Here is a 25,202-nt window from a genome sequence, read left to right as displayed (position 1 = left end):
CTCAGGACTTCATAAAGTAATTGTATTTGGAATAGGTCTTTAAGGAGGTAATTAAGAGTAAATGTAACTATTAGAGTAGGTCTTAATCCAATACAGCTTGCGTTCTTATAAGAGGAGATTAGGACAGATGGACGGACACACACACAGAGGGGAGACCATGTGAAGACACAGGGAAGACATAACCATCTACACACCAAGGAGAGAGGCTTCAGAAGAAACCAACCTTACTGACAATTTGATCTCAGACTTCTGGCCTCCAGAACTGTAAGAAATTAAATTTCGGTTGATGAAGCCACCCAATCTGTGATACTTTGGTATAACCCTAGCAACCTTCTACAGTAAAAAAGGGCTCTGAGTTTCCCACCCTCCGTGCTTGCTACTAGATTATAGTGAAAGTACTTCTTCACCTAACAATGCCACACACACAAGCAAGCAGAAACAACCGCAACAATAAAACCTATTTGGCAAGCTCAAATACAACCTCTCTATCTTATCGCCTACGAGACCTTACTCGAGAAGTTTACTTGAAACAAATGTAAGGATATTCTAGGCAGTGACCTTGGAGTCAAGGAACAGAAAAATCTCCAAGGGAGCCATCCTCGAACACAGGCACACTCTGGAGTCCAGCCTGGGAACCATGCTCGAGGGGCTTGGCTTGGATGTTGGCTGGATTCTTACGCCCACTTGTCCAAGGGCAACAATGCCTGTGCACCATTTTTAGCTAATCCATGTATCTCAGAAACCACCTATTTTGCCTGTGAAAACAGATTTTTTAAATCCATTATGTCAATTCACAAAGCATCTGGTGTACATCTGAGACGCAGATGCATGCCATACTGCTACCTATGCGTGGGTTTTCTTTGGCGCATGGGCTTCTGATAAAATGCTAACCATCCCCTGAAGGGCTCCATGACCACAGCGGCTGACACTGTGGAGTCCGGTTAAGAGCGCAGCGGCACGAGCATACGTGTCACAGGCCTACGTTGATGTAATTTAAAGTACGTTACAAACAACATAACAAGTTCCCATTAGGCTGGTCTCCCCTTTATTCAAAGTCCTGCTTCTCTTTTAAATGGCAAAGAGATACTAGAAACCTCCAGAAACTGAGATCGTCTCTCCTCTCTAATTATTCTATGCGTGGGGAGGAACAGCTTAATAGTTATATTCTAAGTTACTGGCTTACCGCGAACAACAAAAACCAAAGGTCTAGGACAGACATCCCGAAGCAGACCCTTCACACGACAACGTCTTTTGAGATTTTTCTTTCATGGTAAAACTTACAACTTGAAATCTGGGGGCAAACGGGGACTTAGCATTGATAGACAAAGAACAACCATTTTACTCGGAATACTACGTTCTCTTGAGGATGACTATACCCCTCCTACTCTCTCTCCAGTCTGAGCCGCTGGACACATGAGAATTCTCAAAGGACGTTCTTTTGCAGGAAGATCTCAGCATCTACCCAACTGTCAGAGCAACAACAGCTGTCTCTGAAAAGAACACACCCCCCACCGTTACCGGTCTGCCTCGGGGAGCCTCGGAGGGAACACACGAGCCCGTGTCACCTTGCCGAGGGACCAGCTGAGCGGCAGCTGTTGCTCTCCTAGAGGGTTAGGTTCTGCTCGGACTCTGGGCAGCTTCGTCATGAATCCGATTTTATTTACGCGGAAATGCCGAATGCCTTAAGCGTGGATGCTGGAGGCGCTGCAGGAGGCCAGGGCCATTTGTCCGTGTGAGGGTGGCCGCGTGAGCCGGCAGGAAAAAACACTCCACCTGCTGCCACACAGACCCGAACTCAAGGACCAGCTCTGCCGCGCCGCTGCTGTGTGGCCCTGAGGCTCTCCAGACCGCTCGGAGGCTCCCTTGCTTCATCTTTATAACGGGAAGCCCATACCTGCCCCAGCAGCTTTGCCATAGCCATCAGAGATGACGTATCCCGTGAAGCGCCTCGTAAGGGGTCCGGCATACACGAGAACCGTTGGGCTCACCGTGCTGCAGATCAAAGGGCCACGTCCAGCCCTGGTGAGAGAGCTAGCACGTCTTGCTGGGGAAGGAGTCGGTGCAGCTCCTAGATGCCCCCTAAAGCTTGCCTGGGCTCCACTCGCTCCTGGGCTCTTGCTCGAATTCCAGCCGAGAGAGCCACTGGGGAGGACACTGGGTCGGAGTCACAGACCCACATCATGCTAGCCCTGGAAGGGATAAAGGGCTTATCTACTCCAATACCCTTAATTTACAAACAAAGGAAATGTAACACAGCTAGTTATGGGTAGAGTCAGAGTTGTATCAGGAAATACATGTAAAAATGCTCTGTCAACTTTAAAGCAACTTGCAGGGCGCCTGGGTGGCTCCGTCGGTTAAGCGTCTGCCTTCAGCTCAGGTCATGATCCCAGGGTCCTGGGATCGAGTCCTGCATCGGGCTCCCTGCTCAGTGGGGAACATGTTTCTCCCTCTGCCTGCTGCTCCCCCTGCTTGTGCTCTCTCTCTCCTTCTCTGTCAAATAAATAAAATCTTTAAAAAAAAAAAAAAGCAACCTGCAAATATGAGATATTATGACAATGGCTTTGGCAATCTATATAAGCCTGTTTGTTTTAAGCACTCTTAGAATCTTCCAGATATCTGTAGAATAAGAAGGTTCCCTCTAATATTTTTAATTTTAAAGCATAATGGCTAGAAAATCCCTCAAAAGATGATAGCCATCCTCGGGGAGCCTCAGAGGGGAACACGTGAACCCGTGTCACCTTGCTAGTCCCTCACACCTTTGGAGGGGTCACTAGGGCTGAGAGAACCCCGAGGACTCTGCACCTCACCATCTGTCACGAGGAAGGATCATTCCCATTGGCCTGGACCACTAGGCACCGTCCATCCCGTGTGGTCAGTCCCAGTGTTTTCCAAGAAGACGCAATACTCACTTGGAGGATGACCCAGTGTCCTCCTTCGGAAGCTTTCTCCAGGGCCTTTTCTGCCACTGCCTCCTGACCTTGTCCTAAGGACACGTTGTGGAATTTTCCCGAGTCAATCGTAAACCCCAGTCTTTTGCCTGTGGGAATATAAGACATGATAAGAAGAAGAGTGAATCAGGAGAGGTAAGAAGAGTCTGGAATTTCGTGTCTCCTGGCCATCTGTGATTACTGCTGCCACCTTCTAGGTCACTTTCCTGAAGAATCCAAACTCCTGTCTTTCAACAAGCAGCATTTGGAGCTCTCACCAGCTGCCTCCTGGGGAGCAGGAGCAGAGCCTGTGGAAATAAGTTCCTCTGGTTTTATGGTAATGAAGCTTTTGACATTTTGATAGATGGCAAGTATTGTTATGGAGCTGTATTAACTCTTGCAGGAGTAGCAAAGCATTTCCCGCATAAAAAGGAGCAACATGTGGTAGCTATCACATCATTTCTTGAACAAATTGGCTCATTGGGTAAATGCAGGAGCCTCTCACCTTGTGGCCATGCTTGAATCGAGCACAGTCAGGTCACAGCTCTATTAACCTGGTGTTCTCGGCGCAGGCTGTGGGGAATAGTAATCCAAGGCACAAAGGGCCAGGGCCTCGCACAATCGAGCAGGCTGGCTCTAATGACCACTATTTAGTCACAGGGGGCACGAGATTACATTAGAATGGAGAAAATTGCCCTCTGGCCCTTATATAGTCGAAAGGTAGAAAACAGTACAAAAGAAACTTGCATTATGCCAACCAGAGGAATGTTCCGTTTGAACGTTTCTCCAGACCACGGTGTTATTAGCCTTACATTTTCCATATACTCCATCTCCCACAAATGAAAAAGAAAGAAGGAGGGAGAGAGAGGGAGAGAAAGTCACTCGCTGTGAACTGAGAGGAAGGTGGGGTGGGCACAGGGCAAGAGGGAGGGCGGGAAGGCAAGCCTCCTGGCCCCTCACCAAGGATCTCCAGGTCTTTAAGGGCGTCCACCCCTGGAGACAGGATGAAGAAGATGGGCGTGGCCGGGCTGCTTTCTTCAAATGCTTTAACTAAATCCACTCTGGTCCTCTCCACGTATTTGGCACCGAGTTTTTCCTCCACAAAATTCCTATAAAAAAGGATAATGCCAAAGACACGATCAGTGCTCATGACCTTGAAAAGTGCCACAACTTGGATCAGCTTAAATCACAGGCACAGGAAGGAAGCAAACTACTTTCATTACGTGGGATGTTTTCGCGGAACAATACGAATCCCGCTAGATTTATGTCAGTGTCCCTGAAATCCCTCCCTGCTTTAGAAGCTCTGAAAATCAGCAGCCTACATTCCATTCTGGGGGCTACTGAGACCCCCCTCTGAGTACCACCAGCTGCCTGCCTATGGCTTTGTATCCCCCAAATCTCCTGCCAGAGCCCCCATTACTTATTAACAGTTCATTAGATTTGCCACGGTGCAATTTTCCGGCCTGCTGGGTTTCTCATGAATATACAAATGCTTTTTGGGGTGTTTCTAATATAGGGAAGCTCAATTAGGCAGGGATTATTTTCCCGCAGTATCAGATTTAGCAGAAAGTAAGTACTACTAAGCAGAATTAACTTGTAAAGTAGGGCGCGCAGAGGCCTCTGCAAGGGGGGGAATCAGTTGGACAGAGCGGAGGAAAAGGCTTGAGGTGTGCCACTGCTGTTGAATGAGGAGCAGGGAAGGAAGGAACGTGAGAACTCCTTGGTTGGTGAATTCAAATGAGAACACGACTTGTGTGAATTAAGCAGCATCATTACCATTTAGAAGCCGAAAGGGTAAAGAAAAAGGACACATGGACCAAGACGCAGACAGGCGTTCCTGCTTTAAATTGCATTGGTTGTAAAGCTACAGGACTATTAGCGTCTCTGTGAAAGGAATTCGTTTTTGTTTGATGTGCAAAATCTTCGGAGCCCAAGTGCTACCACTAAATAAAAACAGTGGAAATTGCACTGGGATAATGCATGCTCCTGGCCTCTGAACTCTGCTGACACCCATCTCTCTGGCTTGAATATTTCCAGTGGCTCCCCTCGGCTCCCCTCCTAATGTCAGAAGCAAGGTTTTCAGGAAGGACGGGCTCAGCCCGACGACAGACCAGCAGCACACTGGTTAGTGTTTGGCGAGTTTCAGCAACAGCACTCATGACAGTATCAAAATTTCAAGCAGCATCGTGGCTCATCAACAGGGACCACAAATGTCTCCACCAGCTGCTCCTCGCCCCTAAGGCTAAGTCTCCTGAGGCCAAAGTATTTCCAACAATGCTAACGGCCCTACCTGAGAGCGTATGTCATTCTGTCCGGCCGCACTGCTCTCAAAATAATCAGCTTCTGTATCACACTTTTCTTCTTCCATTCTTGTGGCAACTTCTCTCTCTCTGGGCACTCGGATTCTGCCCACCTCCTCCACTGCTTGGCCGATCCTTCCACATCTCGGTCTAGGCCTCGAAATTCTTCTAGGAGGGCTACTGCCTGTCATATCACGGGGCACAGATAGGAAGGGGGTAAAGAGCTCAGAGTCTGAGACAGAGACTAGTGGAACACGCTGGGCTGGAGAGTCCTCATTCCTGCCCGATGTACTGTACACCCTGTCCTGCCCGGCCAAGAGAGGGACCACTGGGGATTCCTGGAGCTAAACTCCCCAGTTCTCTGGCCTGGTGGGGATTGGCCAAGACGAGGCACTGGCAAGAGACTGGAGGGCTGGAGGAGAGAGACGCGGGGGTATTTCTCCCTCAGCGCCTTCCCTGGGGTGACATAGGTGGGCAGCGGCTGCGTTCATCCACGGAAGGCCACAGCTCCTGCAGACTGGCTCTCCCCTAACTTCATGTCTCTGCGGTTTCAGGAACTACTCCTTTACTTTCTTTTCCCATCCCCATTCCTGGCTGATTCCCTTAGTCGTCTTCCCATGCATTTCCCATGAAAATACACTCTTTGTTAAGCTTGTTTTTATCACCCCTTTGAATGGGTCATCTGTTTTCTGCTGAGACCCTGACTGATCAACAAGTGGACTTGAATTTATAATTCTACATTAGCTAATAAAAATTCTATTACACATAAACCTAAATATACTATAAAAATAAGGGATAATGGTTATTTTCAATGGACAGGAAATTTCCTCCTTAGAAAAAGAATGCAGCAAACACCATACGTTTGTTAGCATACAACAAGCCTCTTTAAGGAATTCCAAAGCCTGGGCCAATAAACTCTTAACAGTAGGATCTCCTGACAGAAAAATAGGTACCTGGGGTTGATGAATAACTTTTTTATCTACAACATTCAAGTCTGCTTAAGTACTTTATAATTAGAAAAAAACTACCGTGTTGTAATATAATTAAAAAACTTATTTGGAGAAAGTGGAGAAATATTATAAAAAAGAAAACAAACCTAATTTAGGTAAATTGACAAAAATGCTCATTTCTGTTCCTTGACTTTTACCAAAGGTCCTGCAGAATATACATATTTATTAACTTTTCTACCCATAAGTAGTTCAAAAGTTTCTTTACTTCCAAATAAGAAATTAATCACTTTATACTTTAGTAATACAAAGATAAACTGAAGAATATCACATTATATAGCATATTTCTACAAACGAAATGGGATACATCACATGTATTTTTAAAACATTTCTATATTTGCAAGATCTGATATTTGAAATAAGCTTTAGAAAGTGAAAAACCATCTTCCTCCCATACCTTGAGAGCACTCCATGACTGAGTAGTGAGGAAGTCGACAGGACTCGGGTAAGTGTGTTCAACTGTGAATCGAAGCAGGAAATCCAATTCAAGAGGGTCTATCTCTTTCTTTCTCAACAAAATCTTGAGGGTACATAAAATTGAAAAGGGTCATTTAGTTTATAACAAAATCAGGACACAGGAGGTAGTCACCATTTAACAGGATTGAAAGGCAGAACCAAGTCTACGGACAATTCCCATAGATACCTATCTGTTCCAAAGCTAAAATAATAAATCTCAGATTATGCTCATGATCTCAAAACCTTGACTGAAAATCTAGTAACAAATAATTATGAAGACTTTTTCCCCCAGTTTTAACACATGCCTATTAGCAAATTATTTGAAATATACATCCATCTTTTAGTCTTTTGCTGTTAGATCAAACTTGTCTTAAAACTGGTTACACAATTTGAGAAAGCCTCAGGTGGTAATGGACCAAATTACTAAACAAAAGGTAGAACTAGTATTATAATTTATTCCTGATACAGAAATCACATCTAATAAAGTATGAGATATATGAAAGATTTTTTTAGAGAGGTGGGGGAAGGGCAGAAGGAGAGGGAGAGAGAGAATTTTGATGAGGGGCTCAGCTTGATCTCACAATCCTGAGATCATGACCTGAGCTGAAATCAACAGTTGGACGCTTAACTGACTGAGCCACCCAGGTGCCCTGAAAGATTTTTCTTAAATGTAAGATTATATTAAGAAAAATAAGAAATTAATTGTTTTATAGATACAACTAAACAAACAGTGTAAACGGAAATAAACTTTAGATATCCACATTAAAAAACTGATAAGTCCGTAGAACATTTTGGGGTAGAAAGGGGGATGAAATATTCCTAACTTTCACATAAAAATTATAATGCCATATAAAGTTAAACAGGTAAAATGTTTGAGTTTTATACTATTTTAAAACTTGAGGTATTTTCAAAATGCATTATGGGTGGTAAGACATTAAAAGAGTATTTTATTTTACTAATTGATTTTTTTCTTAATTCAATTTATTTCAACAAATAATTGCCATATATATATATGAAGCTTTGATTTACAAAAATTGTCAGGATTTGAGATAAGCTATAATTTATCTCTGGCTTCCAAGGAGAAATTTTTTTTTTTTGGACAAAGAGTGTGAGTGGTGGGGGAGTGGTTGGGGAGGGAGGAGTAGAGGGACAGGGGAGAGAGAAAGTCTCGAGCAGACTCCCTGCTGAGCACAGAGTCTGACTTGGGGCTCAATTTCACGACCCCGAGATGATGACCTGAGCCGACTCTAGAGCTGGATGCCTAACGGACTGCATCAGCCAGGTGCCCAAGGAGACAGTTTCAAACAGATGATGTGCACAGATGTGTGTGCATGTCATACATTCTCAATCCTGGGTTTTTACTGTTAATGAATAATATGTATAAAAACAAAAATTTCATTTTGTAGTGCCTTGCTCCTATATATCACATACATTATGAAGCACCTACACTTATATATTCTTAAATAACCCAAAGGAATCTACAAACACTGAAAATATTGAAAGTAATAGTTTGTCATTGTTAACAACAGGGCGAGGCACTTTGGAAGGTACAACACAGACCAGGCATTGACCTTCCATCAAGATTTGGGTTGATAGAAAAAGTTATACAGCAAACGAACTAATGAAAGGGCAACATGCTTATTTCAGGTAGGCATTCAGTCCTCAATGTTGTCTTCTTATCATGGGCATCTTTATTTAAAAACCATCTTTTGTGGGGGACCTGGGTGGTTCAGTTGGTTAGCGTCTGACTCTTGATCTTGACTTGGGATGATCTCACGGCTGTGAGATCGAGCCCTGTGTCAGGCTCCCTGCTCAGTGGGGAGTCTGCTAGAGATCCTCTCTCCCTCTCCTTCTGCCCCTCCCCCAGCTCTGTCTCTCAAATAAATAAAATCTTAAAAAAATATTCTGAAGTCCATATTAAAAAAAGAAAAAATAAAAGGATAGATCTCACTAAAGGTGGCAGCATGAAGCCTGGAGCTCTTTTACGCATTCGCTGGTGTTTAAAGGGACAGAGAGACTCCTAGGACCATCCAGATCTGGACTCATAATTCTGATCTTAAATAATCTGCCTGGGAGTCCCTGGGAGGCTCTGCACAGGACCTGAGAAGGGAGGAGGTGGTCTCACTAATCTGTTTTTCAAGGTGACAGCTAATGTGGTCACTTAAAGTGCAGACCCACCCAAACCAGAACCTCGGGACCTACTCCAAGGTTGTCATGTGTCCTAGTTTATCCTGGGATATTCAAACTTAACTCATGCCACCAAGGGCTTCCAAGGAAGGTGTCATGTCTCCCTTCAGAGGAAATAAAGCATATAATAAACACATATGTGGGACTTTGGCTCTGGGGATGCTTTCAAGTGACTGATTTCCTTACCTGAAAAGCCATCTGGGACAGGAAGGTGAGCTTGTCCCCTTCAAACAGGGCGCGGCTGGTATAGAGAAAGACAGCGTAGGTGATGTTCTCCATCAGGACTGAGACACGGCCCTGCACGTCCTCTACGGTGTCAGCCTGCTCAATTGCTCTGAGGAACAGCATGTTGAAAGCCTGGGGAATTTGAAGTGACTGGTAAAGGGTGGAAACCAATGCCTGATGTCTAGCTAGCCCCAGACACACAGTAAAAATGTGGAATCACTTTGTAAGTTTAACTTTATACGCCATCAGCAACGTGAAAGAGTTGCGGGGCTGTAGCTGTGTTAATACTTGTTCCGGCCGGTCCTGTACAACTGTGGCCGTTCTTTCTGGTATGTAATGATACTTCATTCTGCTTTTACTTTGCATTTTTCTGTTGAATACTGAGCAGTTAAAAATGTGCTCATGGGCAGTACACGTAACTTAGCATAGGACAGGTCTGCTCAAATCTTTGAGTCCTTATTGAGTTGTACAAGTTCTTTATATATTCTGGTATAAGTTCATTATTAGATACAGGTATTGGAAGGAGATTTTAATAGTATGTGGCTTGCTTTTTCATTTTCTTAATGTCTTTTGAAGACCATACATTTTTAATTTGATAAGATTCAATTTATCATTTTCTTTCTATTGTTTCCTAAGAAATCTTTGCCTAACCTAAAGCCCAAAGATTCTCTCCCATTTTCCCCCTAGAAACTTTATAGCTTTGCTTACTTATTTTGAGTTAATTTTGTATAAAGTATGATGGAATGGTTAAGCTTCATTTTTTTCTTTGTGGATATCCTGTTTTCTCAGCACCATTTGTTGTAAAAACTATCCCATCTTCATTGTCTTCATATCACTGCCTCAAATCAGTTGATCATACATCTGTGGGACTACCCCTGGACTCTGTGTTATATATGTGTTTTTCTTTAGGCCAATTAGTATAGGTTTATAATAAGTCCTGAAATCACGTACTGTAAATTTTCTAAATTTCTTGTTCTTCTTCAAAATTATTCAGTTATTTTAAATCCTTTGAATTTCTACACAAATTTTAGAACCACCTTGATAACTTCTATTTAAAAAGCCTCCAGAGATTTGACTGAGATAGAATTGAATCTAGGGGCGCCTGGGTGGCACAGCGGTTAAGCGTCTGCCTTCAGCTCAGGGCGTGATCCCGGCGTTATGGGTTCAAGCCCCACATCAGGCCTCTGCTATGAGCCTGCTTCTTCCTCTCCCACTCCCCCTGCTTGTGTACCCTCTCTCGCTGGCTGTCTCTGTCTCTGTCGAATAAATAAATAAAATCTTAAAAAAAAAAAAAAGAATTGAATCTATAGATCAATTGGAAAGAACTGGCATCTTAATAATATTGAGTGTTCTAATCCATAAACATGGTATACCTCTCCATGGTCTATCTCAACAATGTTTTGTGGCTTTTAGCACATGGATCTTGTTTTGTTAAAATTATTCCTAAGAGTTTCTAATTTTGGAAGCTATTGTAAATAATAAGGAGTTAGTAGTTTTATTTTCCAATTGTTTGTACCTCATATATAAAAACAATCGATTTTGTATATTGACTTTATATCCTGCCATCTTGTTAAAAACTCACTTCTTCTAAGTCCTAGTGGCTTTTTTGGGTAGTTTTCTTAAGATTTTCTACATACATGATTAGGTCATTTGTGGGAAAAAAAACACTTTTATTCTTCTTTTTAAATGTCTGTGCCTTTTATTTTATTTTTGCACTGGCAATAACCTGCAGGGCAGTTCTGAATAGAAGTGTTGAGAGAAGGCATTATTCCTGATCTTAGGGGAAAGCATTCAATTTTTCAACATTAAGTATAATATTACTGTAGATTTTTGTAGATGCCCTTTTTCACTTTGAGAAGTTACTATCTATTCTTAGTTTGCTCAGTTTTTTTTTCTTCTTTTGACCAGGTGTTGAAATTTGTCAGATTCTTTGTCTGCATGAAGCAATCATATGGTTTTTCTCTTTTGTTCTATTTATAAGAAGTCTTGTGTTATTTTTTAAATGTTTAACCAGCTTGCATTCCTGGCATAAATTCCACTTGGACATAATATATTGTTCTTTTTGTATGTGGCTGGATTCAATTTGCCAGTCTTTCCTTGAGTAGTTTGGCGACAGTGTTCATGAAGAGGTCTGCTCTGTGGTTTTCTTCTCTTGTAATGTCCTAGTCTGGTTTTCGTATTTGGGTAATGCTGGGTTGATATTACTGATTTAATTTTATTACTCTTTATACACTGTGGTTGTTCCAAAACCCAACCACTCTGTGCTTCTCAGAATTTCTGCACACTAGCTCCATACTACTAGAAACCTGCTAGTTATTCCTGACTCCTTTCATTATTGTCCATACCCAGTCCATTTCCAAGGGTTGATTAGTCTAGCTTCAAACCACAGGTGAAGTCTATCCACTTTTGAGTCTTTTGTCATCAGTTGTTTGCTTCAAATCTTTCAATGGCTCCTTTTTACAGACTATAACCCCAAATCCCCCACCTGGCAATGAGGTCTCCCATGATCTACATTTTCCCACCTCTCTAGACTCCTGTCTTGTCATCTTCTCCCTCACTCATTAATTACCCTCCAGCCACATAGATTCACTCACCACCTGAAATCCCAAACTCTTTCATGTCCCACATCCTTGTTTTCTCCAAACACTCCATAGGTGGCTAAACTCTATAGGAATCAACTATAAGTCACTTCCTCTGAGAGGTCTTCCCTGAGCTAAAAGTGAAACAGTCCATCCCATCCTTATTATTCTCTCTCATTTTACTTACCACTTTCATATGCACACACACACACTCCTATGTATCTCCACTCATGTCTTTTTTTTTTTTTTTGAAATTGTACACTCAGCACAACATCTGGCATGATGATTGATCTCAAAAGCTATTTGTTAAAAAACTGAGTGACAGAATGAATGAATACTGCCTACAGGCACAATGATGCAAAGTAAATAGCATGGCCTTTGGGATTACAACCATGAGTTCAAATCCTGCCTTTTATCATTATAATGTGAATTTTTGGGCAATTTATTTAAAATCTGAAGATGTTAGCTTTCTTTTCTTTTCTTTTTTTCTTTCTTTCTTTCTTTTTTTTAAACAAAACAGGGATACAATAGTATATTAAGATGTTTCAGCCGTAAGAATGAACCAAAGTATGAAAATGTCCGGTATGTAACAGAGTGACTTCATGAAGATTTGTTCTCAATCTTTCTCCTGCTTTACCAAAACAGTATGAGAAATCTTTATATAAGACACTTACATTTTCATGAAGAAAGTAAAGGAGCCTCAAGGAGAATTCCCTTATATATAATAAGCTCAAGACTCGGTTTAAGAACAAAAACAAATGTATCATGATGCCACATAATTATCTTAAAGCCTTAATGAAAATTATAAATAAAAGTTCCTGAGAAATTGAGGATTTTTTTTTTTCTCACTAGATCCTCAGGACTCCTAACTGGATATACTGATTGCTTAAAAGTAAATTCTAAACCTCCAGAAACAAGTTGAACTCACGAAATTTAAATTTTTTCTTAGCCTATTCAGCATTACCTTCAAAGAGAATTGATAGATGGGGTTAATTTTTCTGAAGTCATTAATAAGAAAATAAAGAAGAGATGCTCTCGCTGCCACTGGTCTGTAACATTCTCGGGCCTCATTGATTTTTCTTTCATTTTCTTTAGCTTCAATCACCTATGGTGAGATCAAACAATGTAAGTAACTTAAAACTTACTCTTCATATTCTTTATACTTACCCAACTGATGGAAGGGATGTATCTGAAATAAAAAATTATTTGCATTAAAAAAGATAACATGGATGGCATCTATGTGCTTCAGTTTTTCTAAAATGATTAGATTCATACTTTAAACCACTTTTTTCATAAACAGAGTTTTCAGCGAGAACGGACATAATGCTAGTTGTTTTACACTTACAGATGAAACAAACCTGGTTGGTTTTGGTTTTACAGAATTTATTCTGAGTAATGTCACCTTCCCCTGCCTCCTCTCTCTTTTTCAGGTTTAATAACCCAGCTATATCACCTCTCAGGGATAGCTCTTAAAAGTCTGCTGGGTCAATTCAATGCCGATAACTTTATTAGTCAACAAGGTATACAAAAGCAGCCAAGGTCAATAATATATCCAATAGCCATGCTTACTAAAAAGCCTTTATATCGAGACTCTCATGACTGTCTGACTTTGTACCAGATGATCCATATGCTCATATATTTCCATTTAGTTGACCTTAATGCATTAGCCCCTGGGTACATTCAGAGAGATAATGAAAACAACAATAATACCGCCACCACTCATCAACGAACATACTCATTTTTACTCAAGGCTCAGATATCTTTTTTTTTTAAATCTAGGAATACTGCTGGTCCCTACAGCTTTTAAAGAGAAGTTATTGTTGTTTTACAAAGTTCATTCTTCACAGTTGTGTATAAAAGGAAATAAAATGTAGAACAGAGGGGTGAATCCCTACATAGCAATATACTAAGAAGATAGGAAGAGACATTTTAAGAGACAATTAGAAGCTAACTTCAAAGCTAAGACCTAATTTACTTAATTGCCCCAATCTTTACCATCTTAGGAGCTACCTAGAATTCACTTACTTAAAAGGATAGAGTAATTTGGGATTCCATTTCTTAGCTTAAATTAAGACAAACATATAGGATGTGTGGTGACACAGCCTCAACTGGGTAATTAATAGATTACTTAGTAATGAGGATATTCCAGAAAGGAAGTAAGGTTCGTCTCTTTCTGAAACAATGGAATTTTAAAGTTCATGGCCACTTGTGTGAGTCCAAAGTACACATCATGCGTAAGGCATATTGGGACATATATGCTGGACATTCAGCAGGAAATCTACTCAATAAAAATTTTTACTGGCATTCAGGAAACATCATCGTTTCCCAGGGTGAATAATGCATCTGGGTATAGGAGACTGTCGCTGGCTCAGTCTTCCACCACTGAAGGCCTGTAAACAAAACGTCAGCTCTAAATATTTCTCTAAAAGGCACAACAGACTGGGAAGCCTGTGGTGGGACCGTAGGGTGTCAGTCAGCCAGAGCTGGACGCTAAGCCTTTTTAGATTTTAGACCATATAAGCCAGCAGGCTCCAATTTTCTTCTGATTTGGGCACTCAGAAAAAATAATAGCCTGACAGAGTCTCATGTGACTGAATGGATCTCTGCTGAATTAGGACAACCACAGGTTCCCCACGTCCGTCTCCATGCAGAGCCCTGCACATTTTTAAGGGTAGTTTATTAAATGACCTGTAATCCACAACAAGTCAGGGCTCTTAGAGAAGCTGTCAAGTTTGATTACATTTTTATGCCAACCACTTGATTCAAAAGGAGCGCTGTGGCCCTCCGGGTGTCCTTTGCGCCTTCTTACCTTGCGCTCTATCTCTGCTGCGGTTGCTTTTGTCATCTCTAGTCTCTCCACCAGCTCGGTGTCATCTAGAAAGCTCCCCTCTGCTGCAGAAAGGCGTAGAAGGAGGTCGTCCTCCAGATACTTCAGCTCGATCTTAAAGTCATTTTGGTGCTTTGTCAAAACCAACTAACATAAACCAGGAAAAGTGTGAGAAATGGTGGTTCAATGCATGTTTGTAAGCAGTTTCTTTAATCACTGATTTCATGGAATCATATATAGTAAAACACACTTAAAATTAAAAACATACTAATCATCATTTTTAAAAAGTTTTTTTAAAACAAGTCAGAAAATATGTTAAGAACTGGTTGCAAGCCAGGGTCCAGAGAATGAATATTTGTCATAATCATTTAACTTCGGGAAACGACAGGAAGAATCTGTTCTATAGGAAGGAACTTCTGGTTTCTGCTTTGTATCTACAGAGTTGGAAGTCATCATTTCCATCCTCACAACAGAAAAAAGCGAATCCTCAACTCTTCTCACATCCGTCAAAGAACTGAGGTCATAGGGCCAACTGCTACTCTCAACACCAGAGAGGTGGGTGAATACAGACCATCACAGCGGCTGGCAAACATTCACAATAGTCACTGGCTAATTGCTGGAGGCAGAACTTGAGGGTTAAAAACCTCTGGGGGCTCAGTCTTAGGAAGCCCTTCATACTTTTGTGAATTAACGTCTAGGACACTAACTAGGTTCTCACAGCAAAGATCAGGGAAGAAAAAAAGAAAAAGCCCTTGCATTGGGCAGTGGAAGGGGGAAAACAACCATTTTGAAATATGTAAAGAGGAAAGCAACCATTTAAAATATGCAAGAGCTTTCTATTCTCTTAACAAATGCTGCCCTCAAGGGAAATTATATTGTCAGAGCCTTACCTGACCTTAAGCAGGAGGATGACTGGATAACTCGGCCTCCCCTAGATGTCCTTTCTCACATAGGGAAGATAAAAATAAATGATAAACTCTTCTGAAGTTCAAACCCCAGTGACTCAGGCCTATTAGAAAACCCTGAGGTTTAATGATAGGACTATAGAAAACCTCCATCCAAAATACCTTACCATCATACCACGTCAACAGACTCCAGTATGATAACACTGGATTACAACAGAGAGTGCAAGGTACTGACTCTATTTAAGAAGGAGCTTCTAAGGAAGTCCAAAGACAAAGAGAGACAAAGACAGGGGTCTGAGAGGAAAGTGAAGCCTATACCACTTACCAGCTCCAGCAAACATGACACACAGCCTAACTCCTAGCCACATAAACATAAAACCTAACACTACCTATTTACCTCACTTCAAATTATCTAATACATCATATCCAGCTTTCAACAAAAAAGTACAAGGCACCCTGAAAGACAACACAGTCTGAAGAGATAAAGCAAACCTCAGAACAAGACTCAGAAATGGCAGAGGTTTTGAAATTATCAGACTGGGAATTAAAATTAACTATGCTTAGTGTGCTAAGGGGCTCTAATGGATAAAGTGGAAAACATGCAAGACTATTTGGACAATTTAGGTAGAGAGACGGAAACTCTAAGAAAGGAAATGCTAGAAAGAAACACTATGAGAGAAATGAAGGATGACTTTGATGGGCTCCTTAGTAGGCTGCACACAATCAAGGGAATCCTCAGTCAACCCGAAGATAAGTCGACGGAAACCTTTCAAAGTGAAAAGGAAAGAGAAAAGGAATGGGAAAGAATGGGAAAGAATATCCAATAAATGTGGGAAAATTACATAAAGTTTAACAGACACATCATGCGAATACCTGAAGGAGAAAAAGGAGAAGAAACTTTGGATTTAATAATGGCTAAGAATTTTCCAAAATTAATGACATTCACCAAACCACAGATCCAGGAAGCTCACAGCATACTAAGCAGAGTAAGAAACAAACAAACAAACAACACACCTAAACATATCATATTCAACCTGTGGAAAATCAAATACAAAGAAAAGATCTTAGAAAAAGCGACAAGGAAAAAACAACAACAAGAACAACAACCCACCTCGCCCACAGAAGAAAGAGGACAAGAATTACATAGAACTTTTGGGAAACCAAGCAAGCAAATAAAGAGTAACTATTTAAAATACTGAACAAACCAAGAGTCTAGAATTCTATATCTTACCAAATCACTCCCCAAAAATGAAGTAAAAATAAAGACTCTTTCAGACACACAAAAACTGAAGCATTCTGTCACCAGGAGTCGTGTCTTATAAGAAATGTTAAGATTTTTTTGTCACAGAGGAAAAAAAATGATATAGGTCAGAAACTCAGATCTCCATAAAGAAAGGAAGAATGTCAGAGAAAGAATAAACAGAGGTAAAAATTTCTTACTCTTGACAGAACTGTTCAAAATAATACAGACAACAATGTATTCAGTGATTATAACTTACGATAAATGAAATGAATGACAGTAACATTATAAGAAACCGGAAGGAGGAAATGAGAAACTTTTAAAAGATAACCCACACCCCAGGAAGCAGTATAATAATGTGACTTGAAAGTGGACTTAGGTTACTTGTAAATGTATATAGTAAATGCTGAAGAAACCACTACATGTTTTTAAAAATAAGTATAACGTATATGCTGAGAGAGGACAGGCAACAGAATCCAATAAAATGCTCAGTTAAAACCAGAGAAAGCATAAAGAAAGAAGAAAAAAAAAAAGAGTAAGGAAGAGTGCAGTAAATAAAAAAAACGATGACAAACATGGTAGATTTTAATCCAACTGCATCGACAAGTATCTCTTTGTGAATTTTCTAAACACACCAGTTAAAAAGATAGACACTGACACAGTGGATACAAAAACAAGCAAACAAACAAAAAACAAACAAAAAAAAGCCCCCCCAAAACAAACAAAAAAACCAAGACGCAACTGTCTGTTGTCTACAAGAAATCTACTTTGCTCAAAGGCAAAGTGATGGAGAAAGATATACCATGTAACACTAAACAAAAGAAAGCTGAAACAACTATATTAATTTCAGACAAAGCAGAGATGAAAACAAGGAAAATTATCAGAAGCAAAAAGGGGAATTGCATAATGACAAGGGGGTCAATTCTCTAAGAAAATTTAAGAATCCATAATGAGCATGACTCTGACAACAGAGTGTCAAAATACATGAGGCAGAAACTGATAAAACTGGAAGAAGCAGACAAAGGCACAGGGCTGGAGAATTCAAAACTATCTACAGTTAATACATCCAGTGGGCAGACTCAGGACGATACAGTTGAACCAAACAGGACAATCACTGGATGTAACTGACATTTATGGAATACTTTCTCAATTAGTAGCAGAGTATGCACTTTTTTTCAAGCTCACATAGAATACTCACATGATAAACCAAAGTCTGGGCCAGAAAACACAACTGAAAAAGTTTAAAAAACCCCAGAAATACAAAGTATGCTTTCAAATCACAATGAAATTAAAGAAGGAATCGCTAATGGAAAGACAGCTGGAAAAATCCCTAAATATTGGGAGATTAAACAACACACTACTAAGTAACATATCGGTGCAAGAAGAAATCTCAAGAGAAATGATAAATATATTGAAATAAACAAAAATGAAAGTACAACTTAACAAAATGTGTGAGATGTAGCAAAAGCAGTGCTTGGAGGAAAATTGATAGCATTGAACACATGTATTAGAAAAGGAGGAAGATTCTAAAATTAATTATCTAAGCTTCCACCCTGAGAAACTAGGGAAAGAAGAGCAATATAAACAAAGAGCAAGGAAATGAAAATAAACAATAAAAATTAGAGCAGAAATCAATAAAATATAAAACAGGAAACCAATGCAGAAAAAATCATCAACCAAACATCGTTTCTATACAAAAATCAATATAATGTATAACCCTGTAGTTAGGCCAATCAAGACAAAAAAAAAAAAGGGAGAAAGCACAAATTACAATGTTAGTAATTTAAGAAGGGCCATCACTATTGATTCTATGAGTTAAAGGACAATAAAAGACTATGATGAACAATGGTATGCCCATTAATTTGATAATTCAGATGCAGTAGACCGATTCCCTGAAAGACACATCTACCAAAAACTCATACAAGGAAAACTACATAATCTGAATAGGCCTACGTCTAATTAAAAAATTGAATTGACAATAATCTTCCAAAAAGAAAGCAACTTGCCCAGATGATTTTGCTGATGAGTTTGCCAAAGGTTTAAAGAAGAAATGCTATCAATTCTCTACAATTTCTTCCAGAAAATAGAAGCAAAGGGACTACTTCCTAATCAATTTTATGAGGTCAGCATTAGCTTAATATCAAAACCAGATAAAGCCATTACAGAAAAATCCCAAAACTATATACCAATATCTTTCATGAGCATAGATATAAAAATCCTCAAAATATGAGCAAATAAAATCAAACACATGTGTGAAAATAATTATATACCGTACTAAGTAGGATTTATTCCAAGTATGCAAGTCTGATTCAACGTTGACAAGTAATGTAATTCATCTCATCAAAAGGCTGAAGAAAAAGCCTGATATACCAATAGATGAAGAAAAAAAATCTGAAAAATCTAACATTCATTTATGATAAGAACTCTCAGCAAACTAGAAATATAGGAGAACTTCAACTTGATAGAGAACATCTAAAAATGAAACCGCTAGCTAAATCCCACTTAATGGTGAAAAGCTACATGCTTTCCCCCCAAAACTGGAAACACGACACGAATATTTCCTTTCACCATTTCTATTCAACGTTGTACTGGAAGTCTTAATGAATGAATGTGGCATTCAGGAAACATAAATAAAAGGTATACAGGAAGGGAAGGCAGAAATAGATAGTCTTTGTTCACGTATGGCATGGTTGTCTTTGTAGAAATTCCTAAAGAATCAACAAAAGGACTCCTAACTAATAAGAGATCATAACAAAGCTGCAAAGATACAAGGTTAATATACAAAATTCAATTGCTTTTCTATACACTAGCAATGAACAAATGGAATTTGATATTTATAGTACATTTACATTAGCACCAAAAAACTGAAGTGCTTAGGTGTAAATCTAAGAAACTATATTGAAGATTTATATGAAGAATTCTACCATATTCTGATAAAAGCAATCAAAGATCTTAAAATGTAGAAAGAATCCATATTCATGACAGGAAAACTCAATACTGTTAAGATATCACATCTTCCTTTCTGTGATTCAACATGCTACCAATCAAAATTCCAGCACGTTATTTTGCAAATATTGACAACCTGATCCTAGAGTTTACATGGAAAGGCTTAAGATCCAGAATAGCCAACAGTCGGTGTACAGAAGAAGAAGTTGAAAGGTTTACAAAATCCAACTCAGAGCCTGGCTATAAAGCTCCCACAAATAAGAAAGGTACAGTATTCACAAAATAGACAACAGATCCACTTTCATCATAATCAAAAGTTTTTATACTTCAGAAGACACCGTCAACAAAGTGAAGGCAACCCACAGAATGGGAGAAAATATTTGTAATATTATATGTCCAATAAGAGTATAACACTCAAAATATGTAAAGAACTCCTACAACACAACAATAAAAATAACCCAATTTTTAAAATGGGCGAAGGATTTGAAACAGCTGTTTCTCTAAAGACGACATATAAAAGGCCAATAAATATATAAAAAGATGCTTAAACTCATTAGTCTGGAGGGAAAAGAAAACAAAACCATAGTGAGAGACTGCTTCACACCCACTACTATGGCTATTATCAAAAAGAGAGACAAGTATTGGTGAGGATGTGAAGAAACTGGGTCCTTTCTACACAGTTGGTAGAAATGTAAAATGGTGCAGTTGCTTTGAAAACAGTCCGGCAGTTCCTCAAATATTAAACACGGGGTTACTGTATGACCCAGCAATTCTGCTCCTAGCTACATACCGAAGAGAAATGAAAAATATATGTCCACGCAACTTACAGTGAACATCCAGAGAAGCACTGAATGTCACAGCCAAAAAGGAGGAATGACCTGAATGTCCATCAACTGATGAGGGCATAAGTGAAATAAGGTATGTAATATTTACAAAAGAATATTATTCAGCCCTAAAAAATGAAGAATTGATACATGCTACAATACGGATGCACCTTAAAAACATTATGCTAAGTGAGAGAAGCCAGGTACAAAGGCCAGATATTTTAAGATTCCATTTATATGGTATGTCCAGAACAGGCAAATCTAAAGGGATAGAAAGTAGATTAATGATTGCTAGGAGCTCGGTGGGCCCAGACGCTGAGGAGTAATAGCCAATAAGCATGGATTTTCTTTTTGAGGTGCTTGCTGAAAATGTTGTAAAATTGATACTTTGTGAATGACCTAAAAACACTGAATTATACAACAAAAAGGGTATGTGAATGATATCCCAAACTTATAAAAAAAAACAGGGAGAAATATTACTATGTCTTCAATGAACGACAATGAAAGGACATGTTTTACTAAAGGAGAAAAGTATTTTAAATAAATTTTATTTTTATATTGCAAAAAAGAAGGATAACATTAGGAGAAACTGAGGTTGGGTTAGTTATGTAGAGGAGCTCTGTAGTACCTTGCAATTTTTCTGAAAATAAATCTAAAATTACTCCAGAGTAAGTTAACATTTATTTTAAAAGCTTGCTTCTGATTTAAAAAAAAAAATAGGGGGAGAGAGGCAAAATGTTGCTAATTACTGAAGCTAAATGATGATCGCATGGAAACTTAGAACTATTTAACGTTCCTATGTTTGAAAAATTTCTCTATCAAAAATAAAAGCAAATAAATTAACTGAACTGTTAAGGCTTCTGGAAAAAAGAAAAACACGTGTACATAAATTACCACAAGACCATTTTCTTATATGGTCATATGGTGTTTCGAATACAGACACGTTCCCTGTCCAACTTGGCAGTGATGTACCGAGCAGCCTGTGGTCCTCTAAACCCTGGCCGTGGACCGCTCATCGCTGGCAGCTTGCAATGCCACCGCATGGGAGCGTGCCCACGAGGAGACCGGAGGGCACCGTGCCCACTTGCACTCCGCCTCCATCCCAGGGCTGTCTCTGCCCCGCTTGTGGACTGGTGGCAGAAGTAAATCCAAGGGAATGCCTCAGAGTCCCTTGCAGGGCCGGGTAACACAGGCTGCTGGGCCTACCCCCAGAAGGTCACATTTAGTGGTATCTGGTCTGTGGCCCGAGATTTTGCATTTAAGGTTCCCAGCTGATGCTGATGTGCTAGGAACCACCATCCGAGAACCACTGGTTTAGATCAGGAGTGTTGAACACTTTCCATTAAAGGCAAGATGGTCAGTATTTTTGGTTTTGCAGGCCATACAATCCCTGCGGCAACTCATCTTTGTCATTGACTTCCTTCTACATTTTCAGGCTTCCTCTGTTGTTTTGGGGCTTTTCTCGTGTGTGTGTGTTTTTGTACTAAAACCTCATTTTAATTATTTTTTTTTAATCATTGTACTTAAAGTCATACATTTTCCTTTAAATGCTAGCCATCACCAGCTATGAGCCCCTGAAGTTTTCCAGTCTTATTCCTTATTCCATTACTCTTTTTTGTTCTTTTGCCTTGGTGGACTCAGACTATTATCACTGAACCTGCCAGGACATGTTCCTCCTTCTCTGCTTCTGTTTTCCATGACTCCTATGTCTCCTTGCTTGTCCTTGTCACCTCCATCAAACCACACCTAGAGCTAGCCCATCTCCTATGGGGGGCACAAGGCTAACGACCTGCTTTCAATGGAGTGCCCCTGAATTGTTAACTGTTCACATACATCCTCATTTTTCTCAATTAGATTGTAAACCCCAGGTGGGCAAGAATCCTATCTTATACTCCTGGGTCTAAGCACTCTAACTTGGGCAAAGCAGATACTGAGTAAGGGTTGATGGAAGATTTCATAATTTTTACCTTAAGTTTCTCCAGATCTGGCCTTTCGATACTGACCACCTCTGCCAGGAGCTGGGCTTCTAGACCATCTTCTGTGACCGTGAAATTGAGGAGGGTTGTCTGAGCTTGCAATTCCGGCTTATAGTGAGGATTTGCCAGCTTTGTGTGAAGGATAAGGCGAAAGTTCTTGTTAAATTCACATTCTTTGTCTCCAATCCTGATGTATCTAAAGGAGGCACAGCACAAACATTCAGGATATTCCCACGAGCCATAAATTATATTTAGGTGGCATTCCATTTCCTCTATTCTGATAATGTATCTAGGCTGTAAGACCAGGTAATTCAGGATTTTTCAGCTACTCTGTCTCCCTAAAGTACAGAAGAAATAGGAATTTATCCACTAAACTTCTATAGGATTGTTTACATGCAAAATGGTGATAATAGGTACTCATCCTGTAATGTCACCATAACAAGAAAATGTAGTACTTCATATGAAAGTACAAACATTAGCTTCTATTATACTTCCTATGATTAACCTTCTATTAAGCATTGTTATTTTTTATTTTTTTAAGATTTATTNCTGTAATGTCACCATAACAAGAAAATGTAGTACTTCATATGAAAGTACAAACATTAGCTTCTATTATACTTCGTATGATTAACCTTCTATTAAGCATTGTTATTTTTTATTTTTTTAAGATTTATTTATTTGTCAGAAAGAGAGAGCACAAGCAGGGGGAACGGCAGGCAGAGGGAGAAGCAGGCTTCCTGCTGAGCAAGGAGCCCAATGTGGGACTGGATCCCAGGACCCTGGGATCCTGACCTGAGCCGAAGGCAGACGCTTAACCGACTGAGCCACCCAGCCTCCCCTAAACATTGCTCTTCTGAAAGGATGAGTATGTGTTTGCATATATTTGTGTGTGTGTTAAGTGTATATACAATTAAAATTTATATACATGTTAAAAACACACATACACTTTAAATTACCACTTCCGTATTTTTGGTACTGGCTCACAAGCAAAGTTCAAGCAGCCTCCTGTGTGGAATGCATGGCGGTGGGATCTCGACAACCATGCTTCTGTCCTATATCCCTATACCCTCAGTCACAGGGACAAGAAGTGGGCACTTCAAAATACTCTAATCTGAGTGAGTTTTCCTGGCGCTTGGGATCGGAACAAGGAGATAGGAGAGCTGGAAATGGAACGTTTAGACTCATGCTGACATCACCCTTTCCTCCTGGTAAGCCACGTAGCAGAGAAAGACATTCCTGGTTTCCCCAGGGAAGTCAACCAATATTGAGGGTGAAGAGTCATACAAAGGAAGCAGGTTCTGGACATTAAGGGCTTCCAGGTCCCATGCTCCTTGAAGCCTGGCTGCCTTTTTAACACAGTTGCTATGACGCCCTGCAGCCTTGTGATACGGGCTTTGCTTGGCTTAACCTGGGTGGTGGTGGTTTCTGTAACTGCAGGCAAAGCTCTGAGTGAATGCAGCCTCATCCTGGGGGGAGGGCCTGATTGTTTTCTATCTCAGATACTGGGGTCTGACTTGTAAGGACCTCATCACCCAGGCTCTGTTGCCCTCTGGGTTCTGGAAGGGCTTTGGCCAACGAAAGCACTTGCAAGATGAAGCAGTCCAGGAGAGGGAGGTCAAGGCGGATCCTCCCTGCCTCAGTGCCGTGGTCTGGTGGAGGCTGTGTCCTGCCATGACCGTATTCCAGGTTCGGGACGGGCCCTTCCCACAGCTCCACTCACAGGACCAAGTAACGCCTTAGGGCCTAGAGGTGGTAACGGCTTCCTGCTGTTGGAAATCCTTGGTTGCCTGGAGTCTTCTCCTGGGTTTCTTTACACTTCCCTCTGAATGTTCTTTCTGTCAACACTCTGTTAATTCTATTAAAAAGATGTCCAGGGGCGCCTGGGTGGCACAGAGGTTAAGCGTCTGCTTCGGCTCAGGGCGTGATCCCGGCGTTATGGGATCGAGCCCCACATCAGGCTCCTCCACTATGAGCCTGCTTCTTCCTCTCCCACTCCCCCTGCTTGTGTTCCCTCTCTCGCTGGCTGTCTCTATCTCTGTTGAATAAACAAATAAAATCTTTAAAAAAAAAATAAAAAAAAATAAAAAAATGTCCAGCCTTTGTGGTCTTTTTTTTTTTTTCTGCCGGGAACCTGCTATGAGGATTCTTTAGAGGGGTTTTTAAAAATTCATGCAACAGACAAATGACAAATACTGAAATTTTTCAAACTCTTCCATCAAAGAGGTCTGAACTGCACAGGAGGAAAAGTACATGTAAACAGCCCAGGAGTGAACCTGAGACAGAGCATCTTCTCAGTCTCCTATTTTATATTAAAGACAAACTTCTGCATTCTTCCACAGTCAGTGTATAAGGTATTTTAATTGTAGAGGTATCCTAATGATGACAGAATGTTCTCCAAAGGCCATATGATTTTTCAGGTAAATACAGTATTTAAAAAAAAATACGACTTATCTCACTGACTTACAGGCAAAATGTGATTTCATTAAATTTATCAATTTTGGAAAATGGTATGAATTCAAAAGAAGAACACTGAATAACAAGTTCAGCATTCATACAACATTCCTTTTTATGAAAAGGTCACAAATACTTGCAACAACTTCTTTTAAACTTGAAGAGAGATGCCCCAAATCCGTGATGTGGCAATATTTTAGGTGGCTGCCGGTGGATGTTTCATAATTTTATCTCGCTCTAAGGAAAGGGCTTCTGAACCACTGGCCATTTTATCTGACTATGAAGAACTTCGTAAAGCAATTGTAGTGTGTAATGATTATTTAAAAACTCTGTTTTCTTAAATCGCTAAAGC

At 40.2% G+C, this 25,202-nt stretch overlaps 1 protein-coding gene across 1 annotated transcript in view; it reads right to left on the bottom strand.

Moving 5' to 3' along the window:
• The window catches only part of DNAH11 (dynein axonemal heavy chain 11), a 323,435-nt gene that overhangs the window by 31,525 nt on the left and 266,708 nt on the right, over positions 1-25,202 (bottom strand). Inside the window, exons 68-76 of the mRNA XM_034643547.1 lie at positions 24,864-24,928; positions 22,391-22,595; positions 14,491-14,655; positions 12,646-12,786; positions 9,064-9,234; positions 6,632-6,754; positions 5,218-5,411; positions 3,888-4,036; positions 2,910-3,037 (exon numbers count right to left, since the gene is read on the bottom strand). Of these exons, the coding sequence (XP_034499438.1) occupies positions 2,910-3,037; positions 3,888-4,036; positions 5,218-5,411; positions 6,632-6,754; positions 9,064-9,234; positions 12,646-12,786; positions 14,491-14,655; positions 22,391-22,595; positions 24,864-24,928 (1,341 nt within the window). The remainder of the gene's footprint in view (positions 1-2,909; positions 3,038-3,887; positions 4,037-5,217; positions 5,412-6,631; positions 6,755-9,063; positions 9,235-12,645; positions 12,787-14,490; positions 14,656-22,390; positions 22,596-24,863; positions 24,929-25,202) is intronic.

This window comes from Ailuropoda melanoleuca, chromosome 1 (assembly GCF_002007445.2).
Source record: "Ailuropoda melanoleuca isolate Jingjing chromosome 1, ASM200744v2, whole genome shotgun sequence".
NCBI lineage: Eukaryota > Metazoa > Chordata > Mammalia > Carnivora > Ursidae > Ailuropoda > Ailuropoda melanoleuca.
This window is presented reverse-complemented; position numbering and strand designations above follow the sequence as displayed.